At 39.0% G+C, this 17,235-nt stretch overlaps 1 protein-coding gene across 3 annotated transcripts in view; it reads right to left on the reverse strand.

Moving 5' to 3' along the window:
- CDH13 (cadherin 13) overlaps positions 1-17,235 on the reverse strand; it is a 534,614-nt gene that overhangs the window by 424,045 nt on the left and 93,334 nt on the right. For all 3 annotated transcript variants that reach the window (XM_067302424.1, XM_067302423.1, XM_067302422.1), the window contains exon 2: positions 16,327-16,438. In XM_067302424.1, coding sequence (XP_067158525.1) covers positions 16,327-16,438 — 112 coding nt within the window. The remainder of the gene's footprint in view (positions 1-16,326; positions 16,439-17,235) is intronic.

The raw sequence follows: 17,235 nt of genomic DNA on the forward strand, positions 1-17,235 counted from the left end.
TTAGTTAGCCCATATTAGAGGAAAACAGTGGTGAGACGCAAAGCCCCTGCTCCAGGCCAGCAGAGCCACACGAGGTGAGCGAGAGTCCAGGCTGTGGTCTGCTCGCAAGGGCAAGGCAGACGTTCAGGTACACGTGAAGCTCAAATGCAGCAGTATGTTTTCAAATCACAGAGCAGGGTTAAAGGAACTAAACACATTATATGTGAAATGAGTAAATAAATCCCAAGAAATGGAATTAAGATGAGCATTAATCAGAAGGGTGGTGAGCTCTGCACGTGCATGGACCAGTTCATGGGAGTCTTTCTAATTACCTTTCAAAGGCCACTTTATCCTATTAAGATTATCCTCAGGAGGCACAAGACTTGGAAAAAAATTAAAGAAAAACCTGACCACATTTATCATGTTTAGAAACAAACAGAAATTGATTTTTATTTATCTTATGAAGCAAAACCTCCATTATCTTTCTCTCCTGATAGTTAATCCTTTTTTTCCTGGCAATATAAATAATGAGAGACACACCAATTAAGCTGAGGGTAACCTTCCAAGCAATGATAGATAAATACCACGACACCAACTTTAGTAAGCAGTACATGTAATTTCTCTTGTGCACAAGTGTAGATGTAGATTACATGACAGTTTTAGACTCATTGCTATGACTAAGCAAGCTGTAAATTATGACAGGTCCACATGGATTACAGATGATATTAAGCAATGAAAAGCATTAGCTTTAATAAGGTGCTTTGTCTCTCTTAAATGCCACTCTTACTTTCTCTAAGAGCAGCCACTAAAATCGATGCACAGAGACCTCTGCATGCAACAAAGTCGTTAATTTTTGGAACTCCAGCCAAAAGAGCCGGAAAACTGGGGACAGAGGTGGGTGTCTGGGGTTCCTCCTCTGCAACGCACTGCACCAGCCACTGATTCAAGGTTTCTCCAAAAGGAAGCACCCCAAATCCCTCCGACTGAAAGGGAGCCTCACACAAAGAGGGCAGATAAATTCCCAATTACAGCTTATCATATTTTTCTCCCCAAAATAAATTTTTTTTGTAAGCAAAACTAAAAGTTTTACTTTTTTTTTTAAACACAAATTTTTGCCTTTTAAGCCAACTCTACCAGCATCTACCTTAAAGCTAGAGTCAAGGAATGCAATACCATACATATTACCAGATGTAGCAGGACTGCATGCACAGGAGAAACTAAAATACGAGACCGTGAAAGAGACTGCAAATTGAATCAAAATGCCGATTATACTTTTAATAACAAGGTAATAGCTCAATCCAAGTCTCAGCCAGCTCCCAATAAAGCCAATGAGAGCTGTCTCACTGAAATCAAAGGATGTATGATTAGGTCCTCACAGAATTATAGGCAATAATATATTCAGAATTATATAGAGTTTCAGGATGACATCTAAAAGCCTATTTTCCTTCTGGAATGCTGCAATGAAGCTACTGTAAAAAAAAAATCAATACATAATTCAGCATAGTAGAAAGATTATTACAAAGAGTTATTAATATATCACAAAGATTTTGGATAAAAAGAATGAAACTCCTCATTGGTATAAATCAGTATAGCATGATTTAAGCAAGCACACTAATACGGTCTCAGACTAGAAGAAAACTGTTCTGGGTTTTTAAATGGAATCCCTAAAGCATTAAAACCAATAACAGCATTATTTTGCAATGGGGGGGGGGCAGGGAGGGAAGGTGTTAAACCTTCAAGATAAATTTTGTACGTTGATATTAACCTAAAATGTAGTTTTTTGTGATATGTTCCAGGACAAGGCAAATAAGCGTTTCTTAACTTAGTTTGCCAATTTTACTCTCAGGCTTGCACTGTTATTGATAATATCCATCAAAATCCTTGGTCTTCTCGAGCAGCTGGCAGAAATTTCTAAGTGCTGACTCACACACCTAAACACCCTCCTGTCCACGCTAATCTCAAATTGGTTTTACTTTCCAGAGGTAAAACAGAACTGCATAAACTCAGCCAAAAATGGCGAGTCAAACTCAACATATCAGTCTTCAGCACCTTCTATAATTCCTGTAAAATTTTGAGATCCTACCACAGAAGTTTTCTGCCAGACCTTAGAAAGCTTCAGATCAAAACATACTCAACTGCATTTCTATCTCTTTTTTGGAAAAAAATAAAGACTTTTCCCCCTCCTACTCTGTTTCAGCTCCTGTTTTACTTCTAATTAGATCTTTTAACTACAAAAGGGGGGGGGGTACATAAAATAGTATATTTGCATCCATTAGTGAACATCAGTAGAAGTCAGACTTCTGACAGTCGAAGAACTATCAAACGCTATTTCTAGTTTCAGCATAGTAGAAAAGGAACTTTAAGTCCAGGTTAATTTATTAAGAGTAAAAAGGGATACTGCAATTCATACTGAATATTTGCCCTTTATGGATTATTTTTTTCATCCTGCTATTGCAATTAGAGAAGAATACATTGATTAATGTAAGATTAGAAGAGGAAATCTATTTAAAAAACCTTGGTGAACTGATATATTTGATAGAAGAAATCATTTTCTTAGATTTTAAAAAACGTGCCTTAACCTTTTGGGGCCATATTAACATAGTTCCTGACTACCCTACCTCACCACTCCACAGCAAAGGAAAAGAAACATGTCACCACATCTGGTGACCTACACATCTCCAGAACATACACATTATTCTTGGAAAGATAAAAACCCCACCTTGATTAACAAACATTAACTCCTTGTCATTATGCTGGATCACTGGTTCATAACAGCTTTCAGAGGAAGACTTTCCCATTGTTTTCCTATAGGAAATCTCTGAAGCAAGGACAGCTTAGGAAGTATGTGCTTATTAAATCCATTCATCTCAGGGAAAGCAGCCATTAGCACTTTGAGCTTAGATGTTATGCTTTGTTGTGAAAAACCACCAAGTGAAATGCCAACCATCCACATTTCTTATTGGCATGCAAGGTGGCAGGCCCAGGTAATACAGCTATATGAGCTCCTTTGTTTTTTAACATTGCTCTTAACATTGTAAGCCAATGGCAAATAAATCAGAGTATGGCTTTCTTAAGATCCATTAACAAACAAGGAGCAGATGATGTGCAAAGAGAGAGATGTTCAGGATCTTTCAAGGGCATCCACATTGCTTTTCTCATTTCATAGCAATGTCTAAGTTATTAATTTCTCTGTAAAATTTCTGTTGTCATTTATCATTAATAATGATCACTTTAGGGTACTCCAGAGAGGAAATGCAGTCTAGTGTTCTACTGAAATCAATTTACTGACACCATTAGAGTTGCACAAATAATTTAGTTTTGGTTCAGCTGCCAAACAGATGACGTTGAGCAAAGGGTTCCACCGGAATCAAATTTAGAAGAAAATCACTTTTCTTGCCAAAAACAAAGTTGCTTCATACAACAGAAAGCATTCCTTTTGATAGGCAAATAAAGGTTTGACTTCTAAAATGTGGGGAGGTGGAAGGGGAGAAGCAGCAGCAAAGTTTGAGAATTACAAAACTACAGGTGGAGAAGGAAACGCAGGAGATGTTCTCCATCCACTCAGTAGCTCCCCAGTGAGAATATTCTTAGGGCTCTGGAAGGCTTTAGGTCACCTGCTCTCCTCACCCAACACTGTGGGACCCTGCGCCAGCCTCCTGCTTCTTAGGACACTCTCCCACCCCCTCTTGTCGGAGTCATTTCACTTGTACCCAGTTAATCATTGTAAGGCAGAGGGGAGAGAAGAAAAAAAAGAAGGAAAAAAAAAAAGAAAGAAAAGCCAACCACAGAAATGCCCTTTAGCAGGTGGCTTGAAAAATCCAGAGAATGAGGCACTGTTTTTCTGCTTCCTGATGAAACTGTTGTTTACATATTTCTAAATAGGTTAAATTATACCCAGATATTCTGCTGCACTCTCTACAAGCAGGTTCCAGTTCCCACTCCCTGTACACTTATTGAAATAGCTATAAAAATACCTATTTTTAAAAGAATACTTCTATTTTTTTGTTTTTTTTTAAAGAAAAGCATGAGCATTCAGGTGAGTGGGGTCCAAAAGAACAATCTTCCTCACATGGAAACAGGCAAACCAAATGAGTCACTCCCTCATTTAATCCACATTTCATTATTCCATTTGAAAAGTGACAGTTTCAACAGAAGGAAGAGGCAACAGAAGGGCGAAGCGGGGCATATGTGCACAGCTCACACGCTTCACACTCCTGGGCATATGGCACATGTAGATACTAGTAAAAGCTCTGCTCTTGGGGAAAGCCTAGATGAGGAAACGCGACGCAGCACATAAGCTCTTGAAGACTGCCACAGACACATCACAGGAGTGCCCGGGTGTCTGCTCACTCTTCTCTTTTGGTCTAAACAGGTGCTTTATTTAACTGACCTTTCCAGGCACCACCTCCTTCTCTGGATAGAAATAAGGATTCATATCTCATCTTCAGTGTCCCCCACCGGTTCTCTCCACCACCGCTAAGCTGGCAATACCCCAAGAAACTCGTACAGGCTTCTCTGCACAGGGCAGGCTGAAGGCAGGGGTTGCCACCGCGTCTTCCAGCTCCCCAGCTCCGAGGGAAAGACCGTGCACATTTGAGACTAGTGTAACCAATACGCTAGACACAGCACACTTCTTCCCCTTACTTGGAGGCACTATTTCCAATATCCTTCCGTTAAAGCTGGTCTTGATTCTTGCTTAACGGTTATTTATATCTTATTAAAATCTGTCAGTCCTCGCAGGGGCAGTGGCAGCAGCTCTGGCAAGCGGCGCTGTCCCCAGGCAGCCGCCGTGGCCGCCCTGCGCCCGTCACCCTCCTCGCCCCAGCCTGGCTCTGCCACCCCGACGTGGGTGGCGGGGTGCACCACCCACCCTCCCCGCCTCTTCCGAGAGCTCACCCCTACATCCAGGGCTTCGGTATGCTCAAGGACATCATTAAGAGATTTACATAAAAAGCAACCAGCAGGTCTAGATTTGTTTGCTCAGCTCCCCAAAGCCAGTCCAACTTACAGCCAGAAGAGCAAGTTCTGGCACGCGAGCTCACGCATGAAAGAACAAACTTTACCTGAAGCAGGACCCATGTGTGGAAACTGGACCTTGCACTGTAGGCATGGTCCTGAGCACAGCTACTCAGGATCACCTGCTTCAGCATGGAAAACACTCAGCAGGAAGCTTGTGCATGCCTTCTCCTTTGCCAAATAACCAAATAGGTAACGGTCACCTTACAATTCTGTCAACGCCAAGCCTCTCTTAAAGGACAAACATTTTACATAAGCAAAACTTCTCCTGAAGCTAATAGGATTTAAGCATGTGGTTACACCAAAGTGGAGCTGAACTTCTAGATAGAGGATGGACAGAATTAAGTTCCTGCTTAAACACCTTGGTAAATCAGGATCTAAAGCATAGCTATGGTGCCAGAAAGGGTTAAGCCACATGGGTCCAGCACTTGCTCACCGTACAAGTAATTTCATTTCAATTAATTGGCAGTGCTAACTGTAGTTAGTATCATATAATTCTGGGAAATGATGCTGACATATGAAAACAGTAGTAAGTAGTCAATGACTACTATTTCCAGAGGCAATAAGATTAATAAATTTATTATGCAAGTGTTAAAGCTTCTATATTTCAGCTTCCCCTATCTTTAGCGGAGAAGCTATTAAAAGACAGAATGTCTCAAAGAATAAAAGTAAAGTGCCAGAAGTAATAATCTAATTTTTATTAAAGTTTCTTATTTTGATTTATAATCGCCAGAAACTCCTGTTCTATTGTGCCAAAAAACATCCACTTACCTGCATAACATCTCTCAGACATTTCTCATAAGAAAGGCCAAATCTTACAGAACTTTTGAACATTTCACCTTCTTGTTCGTCAGAAGAGGGAACTAATCAGCTCCATTATTAAAGACGGCTTTAGATAACTTCCTGTGACACAATTTTTTTTTTTCCCCCTCCAAGAATTCAAACGAAGCAAGCTTTGGTCACATATCACGCTGTACAGCTCCCAAAATACTGTTTTGTAGAAAAATATTGTAAAAATGGTTGTTTCTTATTTTCTTCCATGGTAACATTTAAGTTGTTCCTCTACAGATGCAAGCTAAGCTGAATATTAGTTTTGCCTAGAAAAGCTAAGATTAAAAAACAACAACAGAAAAAAAAGACCATCAACAACACAACCAAACCTGGACTCTCAGGCAACTGAGCTCACCGGCTATCTTTGCAGCCACCACAAGCACCCAAGGATTGTAGTCAGGGAACTCCCTAATAGCTGCCTCCCCGCGCTCTATACCATTTATTTGCATTGGACATCATGTTTGAGCACAAAGTCACACAAAGGAACCAAGGAAACCCCCTTCCGCCTCGTTCAGGACTGCCTGGGCTTCTGGCATGAGGACACTGTGGTAGACAGGGACATGGCTGAGCACCAGTTCCTCTCCTTCCCCAGGCCGGATGACGCACCATGAGCATTCACCCGCCCTTCCTCAACAAGGAGATGGCAGAGGGACCCTCTCCCCAAAAGCTGAGCGCCCATCCTGGGAATCGAGCCATCCCCAGAGCTGCACAGACATACCACCCCGTGCACGCAACGGCTCTGCAGGACAACTCCTAACCTTAAGCAGGTCTGCAAGCCCTTAGCCTCATTTCCCACCTCTCAGGCACAGCAAGAGTTGGAGCCTTGAAATGTTCCACTCTAGGAAATTAATACACGTTCTTGTTTGTTCTTTCTCTTCCCCGCCTTCCCCAGTATATCTGGCACATTGCATTGTGCGCCACAGAAACAGGTGCACCTTACTAACAGTAGTTATCCATAATATAACATTGTAAAGCATAAAATAAGGAATTTAATTAAAGGATAGATTTGGGCAGTTAACATTTCACCTGTCAAAAACAGTAAAATGAAAGTAACATAGGCAATAAGAAAACAGGAGTATGCTAGATCATGCAAGAGCAACTTCTAACCTTAGCACTCAAACATCTTCAAATTTGATTTTTATTATTGGACATAAAAAAAAGCAAAACAACTCATTGAAAGCATTATGTCTACAGCTTCAATTTAGTTTCACAAAAAGCAGCTAAAATGGATTGAACTATGCTTTGAATGACATGGAAGAAAATTGAAGCCCTGTATTGCATTCTTAACCACCTTTCTACAATGACAGAACTTTGTTTTTATTCATCCTGTAATATACTATTGCCATGTCACAACTTATGGGCTATTTTAGCCAGAAAGAACCCAAAGTGCATTCATATTTGTGACTCTGGCGCTGTATACAGCTAGTCAAAGCTGACGTTTTTCTAAAGAGGCCAAGGCTAAGTTGCCAGCTTCACGTTCCGACAGTGCCACTGGGCTGACATCTCCGTGTGGCTCCTGTATAAACCAGCCTAGTCTAAAGAGCAGCATCCAGGTTGCCATAGGCATGATCTTTTAAGGCCTTCCCTGCGCTCTTCCTTGGTTGGTTTATTTGCTTTTAAAGAAGTTCCAGATTTTTATTAAAAAATAATGGCTTTCAGTCAGGCTTTCTGAAGTCATTTTTTTCTTTCAGCAGATCCTACCAGAGTTGACATTTTCTTCAGGGATTTAAAATAGTTGCACAAACATTTTAGTTAATATTTGCATCACGTGACATGCGCTTACTCCAACAGCTACAGCTGCACTTGTCTGCCCCATAAGCGGCAGTAGGTAAAAGGCATACAGATATTCAAAAATCATTCCACGATGACGAGGGCTTTCAGAACCAATCCATGAAAATTACCTCCTCTTTCTCTTCTCTAGAGGAGAAGTTCAGGTGGATGAGCTGAACTGAGACAAGGGACAAAATCAGAACACTTGCCTGCAGCTAATACAAAGCACTCAATTTAATAAATTTCAAAAAGACTTCATGAATTTATTGCCTATGTTACTTACTACCAAAGAAAGATATAGATCACGTGCCACAAAAAAGCTACATAGAGGGAAACGCATATGTTAATGCGGACAACAGCCGATACAGATTGTCCTGCCTAGAAACGGCTGCTTTAAATAAGCAAAGGGAAAGAAAAACTGAGCTGAGCTGAAACATAACTTTTTTAATGTGATTATGGTCATAATTTGATTTGGATTAACAGAGAGAAATCTTTAAAAGTTAAATGATTGTGAGTTACATCTACAATTATTTTCAAGAACACTTGCATGCTTTAAGATATCATTAACTTAAATGAGATCCTCTGTTTAAAGAAAGATTTAACCTCTCATACTTCCACTAATTCACACTAAATGTCCATATTGCACTTTGAAACAAAATGGAAAAGGTTAGCTATCCCTGATTCCTTCAAATGGTGCCACTTTAAGATCCTCAAATTAAAAGATCTGTCAGAAATATGGCCTGTGAAAATATAAAACTCCATACTGCAGAAGGGTAAGAAGGTCTCAGGATGAAGCAGGTCACGTGTCTCCACCTGCTCACGAGACACCAAGAGCAGCCTCCCACCCGACAAGAACAGGCTACTGCCCAAGAGGCAACAGCACAACGCCAGCTCCAAAGCAGGGCCAGAAGACGTATGTCCCTGCCTCTCATTTCCTCAATAACCCTTTTAAATCTCGTTAACCACGAGCAATTTGTGTCAGACCATCTGCTTGCTGAGTTTGTCCCACTCTAAGTTATATATATTTTCCTAAAGGACAAAGATTTCTGGCCTAACGTGTTCATGTACCCACAGGGAACGAGGCTGCCTCTTGGCCTATGTCGTCAATCAGTTTGGGCATAATAACTTAATCTGATTTTTGATTTGGAAGTGCCAACTAGAAATGAACAGAAGAGTCTTCCATTAAAGCACCTGGGGACATTATAACAGAGGGTTTTCATTGCACTGAGCAGCTGATGCATCCCGCTAATGCCAAGCAGTTGGTCATTGATTTAGACTATTAGAGCAACAGCTGGCACGCTTCAACCAACCAAAGCCTCAACATATTTCAAAAAAGTATTATATCTATAACTCATGATGGTTCCTGGAAAGCCTCCAGGAACCAATCTAATCTCAAACCAAGTAATCTGCTACTCTTCCATCTTACATTCAGAACCACACAGTTAACAGCATGCACTGTCCCAGTTAAAGATCGCTCTTTTTTACCGTGATTGCATGGCTTTTCTCAACAAAATAGACAAGAAACTTTCTGGTTTTAGGTTTTGATTTTCTCAGCCTTGGAATGATTATACAAACCTGTTAATGACATAAGTAGATTTCACTGTTACATATGGCTTTCCCTCCACTGCTTTACAAGAGCTGTCTTTGGGCAGGGGGGATTTGTGACTACATCCCTTTGAGATTTTGACTTAAACCTGAAGCTGCTTTTCAAAGACTAATTCTTTCATATTGTCATATTGTTCAGTTAAGGCTACCTCATTTTTTTTTAAAAAAAAGTCATTTAAGTTTAATGTATACACAAACTCATTTCCCCTCAAGTCTTTATAATAAGCTGACATGCACTGCTTGGAAAGCAAACTTGTCCAACCACCTGGCACTCAACAACCATCATTCCATTTTGTTTTGCTTTAATCATGTGTGAAAGCAGTTTAACATACAATATGATATTCTGTTATATCTATTCAGAGATGCATCTGAGGTATTCTACATTACTTACAGTCACAATATGTATTAGCAATACATACACAGATAAATATCTTTCCCTCTCTAAATCTTGTCTTAGTCATGCATCCAATGGTCAGAACTCAAGCTCTGATATCCAAGTTTTAAGCGTGGGTATGTGCACATTAAGATATATTTTGGAGTTCAAAAATCATTCAACTATCCAGGTGGATAGGCTGACAGACTTATTTCTGCAGAACCTGATACGGCATGCTCAGCATAGGAACCAAGCCATATTTTTCAACATTTTCTAAATAAGTAAACTCTTCAACATACTGAGCCATTTATGGGAAAGAAAAGTAATTTTAAGATAGGTTCTTGTAAAATTCAAAATCTGTTAAAAACATCTTTATTTTGAATAACCACAACTATGTTTCAATGGGGATGCACTACAGATACATGCACGCCAGTTAACTGAAAATTCCATAATTATCTAGCTATTTTACACAAGTCTAGACAGTTTTCTCTGCATTAAATTAAACCAAAAATCATACTTCACTTGAACATGCCCTTTTGCAAGCTACAGCTATCACCTTTAGCTCTAATTACCTAAAACCTGCAATATTCAGCACAAAGAATCAACGCTGAGGTATAATCCTTGTGTTAAAATAGCATCTGGTGCATTCCGGTGTATTGAATTACACTGCCCATTGGCTCTACACAACCTGCAGGAAAGGTGGAGTTGGCGGAGATGAATTAAGTGCCCGATAACTACATGCATCATTCAGAGTAAATAGTCAAGCGTAACAGCAGTAATATCAATAGCATGAAACATTCACAGTAAGAGGCCATCTGTACAATCAAGCGGCATGGTAATCAGTGGGAAGAGTAGGTTTGATAAATCACAAATCTCGCATGGCTCTCATCTATTTATCCGAGAATCAGTAGGAAGTGCTTGATGAGGAGTGTGATCAGCGCTATGATGTATGTACACACATGATGCTGCAATAGCAGGAATGGTCTCCGCTGATCTTCACTTCTACAGGCATTACACAGTTCAAACAAATGCAATCTTGCTGAAAGCTACAGCTTTGCTGAACAACAACAAAGCTACCTGCACGCATTAATGATAAGCGGACTAATATATTTCCCATCATATGGGTAAACAAAGATTTTCAGTGTGGTTGAATAGAAAAGCCTGTTAAAATCCACAAAATGAAAATGTACTCAGATACGAACAGACAAAGCCCTGATCTTGAAGCAGCCCAGGCTCTGAAACATGCAATCTATCACGTAAGAGACAGAAGAGGTCAGCCATTAATTAACATCCAAATTAAAGCTTTTCAAGTAAGGGTCAAAACTGCTTTTGTTTTGACATTTAAATCACTGGCAATGTATTCTCCATTTTAGTATGCGCAACACGTCACCCAATGCCTTTATGTTAATTGCCTCAATTTTTCAAGTGTACTATTTGATTTACTGTCAATTAAAAATACCCAAAAAGCCAAGACTCATGTATGTTAAGTATAAACATGATTAATGTAACACAGTTACATTTCCACATTTGATGGGCCTGATTAGGAACTTTCTATCAGTCTGGCAGGCCAGAGCATCATCGCTACCAGTGACCTGTCAGCCTAGGCAAAGGCAAGCTCGCTTGAAGGCGAAGTGTTCGATGGCCCCAAATGTTTCCAAAAGGCATAAAACCCATAATTAAATGTTGTCACTTATCACCTTATCAACAGCATAACAATCTTGCCTATGTGATCTTGTCTATCCTAAGCATGAACTAAAAACTGTACAAGGGGGGAAAAAAAGATCTAGTCACGGCATTGCCTGTTAAAGGAGTATTTATCAGGACAGAGTTTCTAGTACTTTCGGACAGATTAGAGCTCCATGAATCCTCCCCCACTATATCAAGGGAGCATCTTGCTTTAATAAAATTGCACCAAGGAAAAGGGATTGGGCAGACCACAAGTAGGAGCACCATGCCCCTTTGAGCAGGGTCACAACCGAGACCTTACACTTGATCTCTGCTGTTCCAGCCTCTGGCATTTTAGAAATGGCCACAAATTAGCAATCTGGAAACGTGACGTCTGGATTACCTACAGACAATTGGCTGAACACGCAGCATTAGCTGTACAGAGTTTGGAACTAAGCTGGAACGCAAGCCCTGCTTTGTGGGAGATGGAGGGGCGCTCGTGACAGTGGACAAGAGCGTCACTGTACAGATTAGCAGCATGCAAGCCTTATAAAAACCATCTGTTGCAATTAAATATAAATAATGGCACTTCAGCATTACATTAGCTGTTTTCTCCAAGATTTTTAAGTAATATAATTATTAGGAAAATTCTCTAGTATCATGAAAATGAGAATTTGGTCAAGCAAAAAAAATTTTTTTTTTAATTATAATTTTGAGACTACCCTTCAAAAATTATTGTATGAATTAGTCACTTTTGTCAAAGTTCTGACTAGCTGAAGAGGTTTTTTGGTTTTGGGTTTTTTTTTTTTTTTTGGGGGGGGGGGGGTGGATCTTAATCTCCATTATGCCAGGGACTCTGAAATACAATTATTCCCTTGAATTTGGGCTGCAAAAACGGTTAGAAGCAATATTTTATGAGAAGTCACAAAAAGCTGTTTTTCTGATAGGAAAAAATAGAAACAAAATGGAGAGGCAGGAATGGAAGACACAAAGGATAAGAAGGGAAAGGAGTTGGGGTCTAATCACAAAAGAGTCCACAAGAAAATGTACTGAATACAAAACCAGGAAAATAAAGTGGTCCAAGTAAGGCTGGAGGTTACTGTTAAGCAAGATGCAATGAAAAATCAATAAAAAGCAGTTCAATCTGAGCATATGAGATAAAAGCTAAGAAATAGCAACAGGATCCCAGTGAAACTAATGGGAAGAAGGGTATGCAACATTCAGAAACAGCTTACGGTCTTGTATTCTTTATCCTACCTCCCAGAAGAGGCAAATAGTGCTACAACCGGCTTTGGGAGAAGCTTACGTTTCTAAACATAGAAACCCTATGTTCTACTTCAAAAGATAAGGCAAACTAACACAACATATCTTACACAGCTTCTCAGTTCTTACATATCTCCCCCTCTTCTCTTTCAGGGTGTAAAAGGTACTAGGAATAGTTTCTGTAGCTCCTAAACTTGTACTACAGCTGTCTACTCTCATATCTCTAAAGACTTCTCAACCTATGAAGACTTAAAAAATAAATAAAAAACCCACACCTTTAAATGTCAGGAGAATTTGGAAATTCTGTGCCTTCTTAAAGGCATTTCTAAGAAAATTCAGGGCACCACTCCTCAGGCTGCCAAGTCCTGTTTCAGGCCACCTAGTACTAGGTCCAATTTCTGCAGAAAAATTTGTCTTGGCAGACTTTGTTCCAGAAAAGCTTTCCTGTTTTTCCTCCTAGAGCTGGCATAATGCATTTCTTCTATCAAAAAAAAAAATATATAGCCATGCATTCACATCTGATCTAGATCAAATGTGTATTACCAGATAACAGAAAAGAAAACAGATGCAATACTGATGAACACGGAGGTATGGCATCAGAAAATGCTTACTGAGAAGAATAGCACAAAATACTACACCTTTCCTCCTTCCTCCCCCCTTAAACTGAGAAATGGAAATCCTTTGTGAAAATATTTCTATTGCAGGTAGTTGTTCTACAAACAAAGTTTGTGATTTTTGGTTTTTTAAAAAAAATCAAAATTAAACACTTTTTTCCATTTACAGGCAGTTTTGTTTTCATACATTTTAAAGTAGCTCAAATCAGGCATTTAACAAGACCTTTTTCCAGTTTCCAATTCATTGAAATGTTTTGGTATTTTTCTTGAAGGTTTTCAAAAAAATCCTATTTTTACTTTCAGAACTGTCAAACAAACAAAAAACCAGAAATCCATCCAGAGCAAGTTACCCACACTAGTCTAATTGGAGCAGTCTCCTGTAATTTATCCACCATGTTTCTAAGATTTTCAGCGATTCTTATTCTTACCCTTCATTTTATCCCAACATATTTTTTCCCCTCAATTTATCAGCTACTGTAAAAGTCTGGATTGAATTCACTTACATTATCTCTACTATGATCCTTTGTCTTCTTTCCCAGCTGTACTTATCTCATTACTACAAGTTGCTCTCCCCCATTACATTTTATATTTGGTTCATCTTGTGTATATTCTTATGCAAAATACATACTATTTTCCTTGTCTTCTAGGAGGTTTCTTAGTATTTTAAGAGCTGCAGTGGTTTTCCTGCATTCTGTAATCTGGTTTCTTTTTACATTACGTCAAAATTGTTTAAAGGTCTTCTGAATATGTGAAATAACTTTTTCCTTCACTCCAGTGAAAGAACAGAGAAGAGAATTCTGTACCCTCAGTCTGAGCTCCTCTCCCTCTTCCCACCAGTGAATGTAAAATATAATTAACACAGGCACATTTAAGAGTCATAAATACATAAGAAAAAACTATAACCTGTATTTAATTACTAGGGAGATACTGTCAATGAAGTTTACAGTAGGCCCTTGCCTAAATTGAAAGATAAAAAAGGCTGTTTTCCAACACTTCAGAAGAAAATTAAGGAGCTCCTTGGCTTATTGAGGACTACAAAAGCAATCACCACTATAGACCTGCTTTGCATATTCGCTCTATTAATTTAGAGAGCCACAGTAAACCTCACATTGCAATACAACTGCTAAATTACACTGCTCTTGGGTAATGGGTATAAAAAGATGCAACAGCATGCAAAGTGTATTCAAACAGACAATTAAAAATATCAATTCTGTTGACAGCTAGAATGAAGAAGCTATGCAGAGGTTTAATACTGCCGCATGAAGGACATACTATTTAGGAGTGATTGAATTAAATCATGCAATGACAGTCTGCCTTTGTTGAACATTACATATTAGGCCAATTTAGTGCCTGCTTATTAAAATAATTTAATTCCCAAGATGGTTTTAAGATGTTTCCAAATCTCCTCCTGTTCTTTCCTCCTCCTCATATTAATGATAGCATCTTAATTATTGGGCTAGCTTCACACCAGTGCAATTTGCTGGGTCGCCACACAGCAGCCCAGGCAACTCTGGCTTAACCAGCTTGTCCTTTCCATCGTTCAGCAGAACAAGCGCAAATCAGCAGAAGATCTGGCTAGACACACCACAGCATCAATGTATTCAGAGGAAGTCAAAGAGAAGACAAAGGTTATTTTTGAATAAACTTGTGAATATTGCTTTTCTTTGCATAGATTTAATTTAAGCACACAGTGTTGGAGACCTATTACACTTTGTGTTCTGTGAATTCCTACTTTTAACAATATGTATTTAAATTCATGTATGAATTTAAATTCATTCAAGTCATGGTCATCAACTCTCTAAATAAAGAAAAAGATACTTCAAAAAAATCAAAATTGCCTAAAGAAATTAGAAGTTTGAGTTCTGTCTTCCAAGCTGAATAATGAACTTACATCCCAGTCAGTAGCAGTTACTTACAATTTAAGTTTCCTCTGAAGATGCAACTCTGGCTCCTAAATAACCCATCTAAATGCTTGGGGGTGAGGGGGGAAGTGATCCTAGGAGTTTATTTTAGCACCTGTTAAAGGCTAAAGGACTTTAATCTCAGATAATCATTCCAACAGATTCAGACAAATAATTATATTTCACTTTGAAAGTTTAATGCTATTTTAAAACCAGCGTGCACATATATTAGACCTTCATCCAAACATGCATAACAGAGCAACTATATCAGTATGTAATAATAGTATCTTAAGGAGGTAACCGAGATGGAAAATGTATGCAACTAATGAATTACATTCTTTTGTATTTCCTGGTTTCACCAGACCATTACTCTACACTGCATTATCAGATCAACTACTTTACTAGATACCAGCACTAGCATCTCATGTCACATATCTAGCGCCATTCCCAGTCCAACAGCAAGCAACCAAGCCTAAACAAAGGAACTATTAGTAATATGAATATGTATGTATAGTAATATGTATGCTGTTGCATTTGGAGATTATGGGAATAGCATCATTAACTACCTTTTAAAAAAATTCTTTAAAATTATTGACCATTGGATAAGGTACTATATTGGGTTGGCAGTCCTGAAATCCCAAACCCATGGAACTGAATAAGCAATTGTAACACTTGCTCACTGATCTAATTTGAATGAACTAACACCAGGATTGAAGAGAGTCAAGTCTCCAAAATTCCACCTTTTAGTTTAATGCTTTGGGCATACAGCTTACATTGTTAGGCCACACCTGGCCATTGGAAAACTACGGAGTATTCCATTTGTACACCACAGGTAGTAACAATTTTTTGTCACTGATGATCAGACTTGATCCAAACTCCTCTGAATTTTAGGGAAAGACTTGGACCTGCATAGACTTAGAGTCAAGCTTCTAGAATATATTTAAACTTGAGTTGTAGGGACAAATTAACAGAGAAATGTTGATACTCAAGCACTGATTTCCAAGAGAATAAGAAGGAATTAAAATTTCAGAGGAAAGTTACTTTTAAAGAGTGGATGATTCTGAGTTTTCACAATATTCATATTGTCCTGAATATTTATACATAGTATTTTGCCATTTCTAATACATGGAACAGATCAAAGTCTGTATAAATATAGGATTACGGCAGAGGAACCCAGACAGAATCATGACCATATTCAGCACTCTATGTACTTAAAAAGAGAACCTTTCTGATAAATGGCGGGAGTGATATGAACACATGAGCAATAGTTCATTCTGTTTTTGCAGAATAATATATGAAAATAACATACAGTTCAGAACTGGCTGGTCTTCTGTGAATTCAGATGGTTGTTCAACATAAAAAACCTTTTGCTGGAATCCAGGGATGCATTCTAAATCTTCTGCAAATGCAAGCAGCAGAACCTGAGGAAACAAAGAAAATGGACTTTTAACATCCACTCATTCAATCATGTGGGCTTCTGGGAACGATACTGGCTTTGGGCTCAGCGCTCATTAACAAAACATCATGCTACATGTTCATAAAAGAAAATATCCATCACTTCAACACTTCCCCTTCAAATCTTGCTCACCATAGTTTTTATGTAGCAGTTTCACTTTTGATACAGGCAAGCCAATACAGAGGTCACAAATAGTAACTCTGAGGGTTAAGTTCTCAGTTCACATGTGATCTGCTTACGTTTAATAAAAACATAGGGCATAACACTGCTCCTAAAAACACAGGTGAATCCATCTAAGCTTAAACATGTGCCTGCCCTCAAAATTATGCATAAAACTCGAGTACTGATTATGAAAGCCTGACATGCATTTAAATGGTCACACGCATGCAGCAGTGACAGACGTGCATTTTCCACGCACGCTTTCTGTGTGCATGGGTGCGTCTTTAAAGCACACGCCGTCCTGACTCACGGGGTTACTGAACGAATATGCACAAACGTGCAATCACGGCAGCACGAAAATGCCTTCCATCTCGAGATTCAGCCAACAACGCAAGAAGAGTTATGTAACCAGCCCACACCACTAAAACAGCCCAAACAAGATATGCTGAATTACTCTGTCAAGCTGAGATTTAACTACAAACATAACTCTTCCCCTAAAGGATTAGTACAGCAAGTAAGAGGCAAATCATGTTCGGATATCCCGGCTCCTGGCATCCAAGAGTTGAAACTCTTGCCTTACGGAGCTATAAATAAAAAGCCTGC

Source organism: Apteryx mantelli, chromosome 10 (genome assembly GCF_036417845.1).
Source record: "Apteryx mantelli isolate bAptMan1 chromosome 10, bAptMan1.hap1, whole genome shotgun sequence".
In the NCBI taxonomy this organism is placed as follows: domain Eukaryota; kingdom Metazoa; phylum Chordata; class Aves; order Apterygiformes; family Apterygidae; genus Apteryx; species Apteryx mantelli.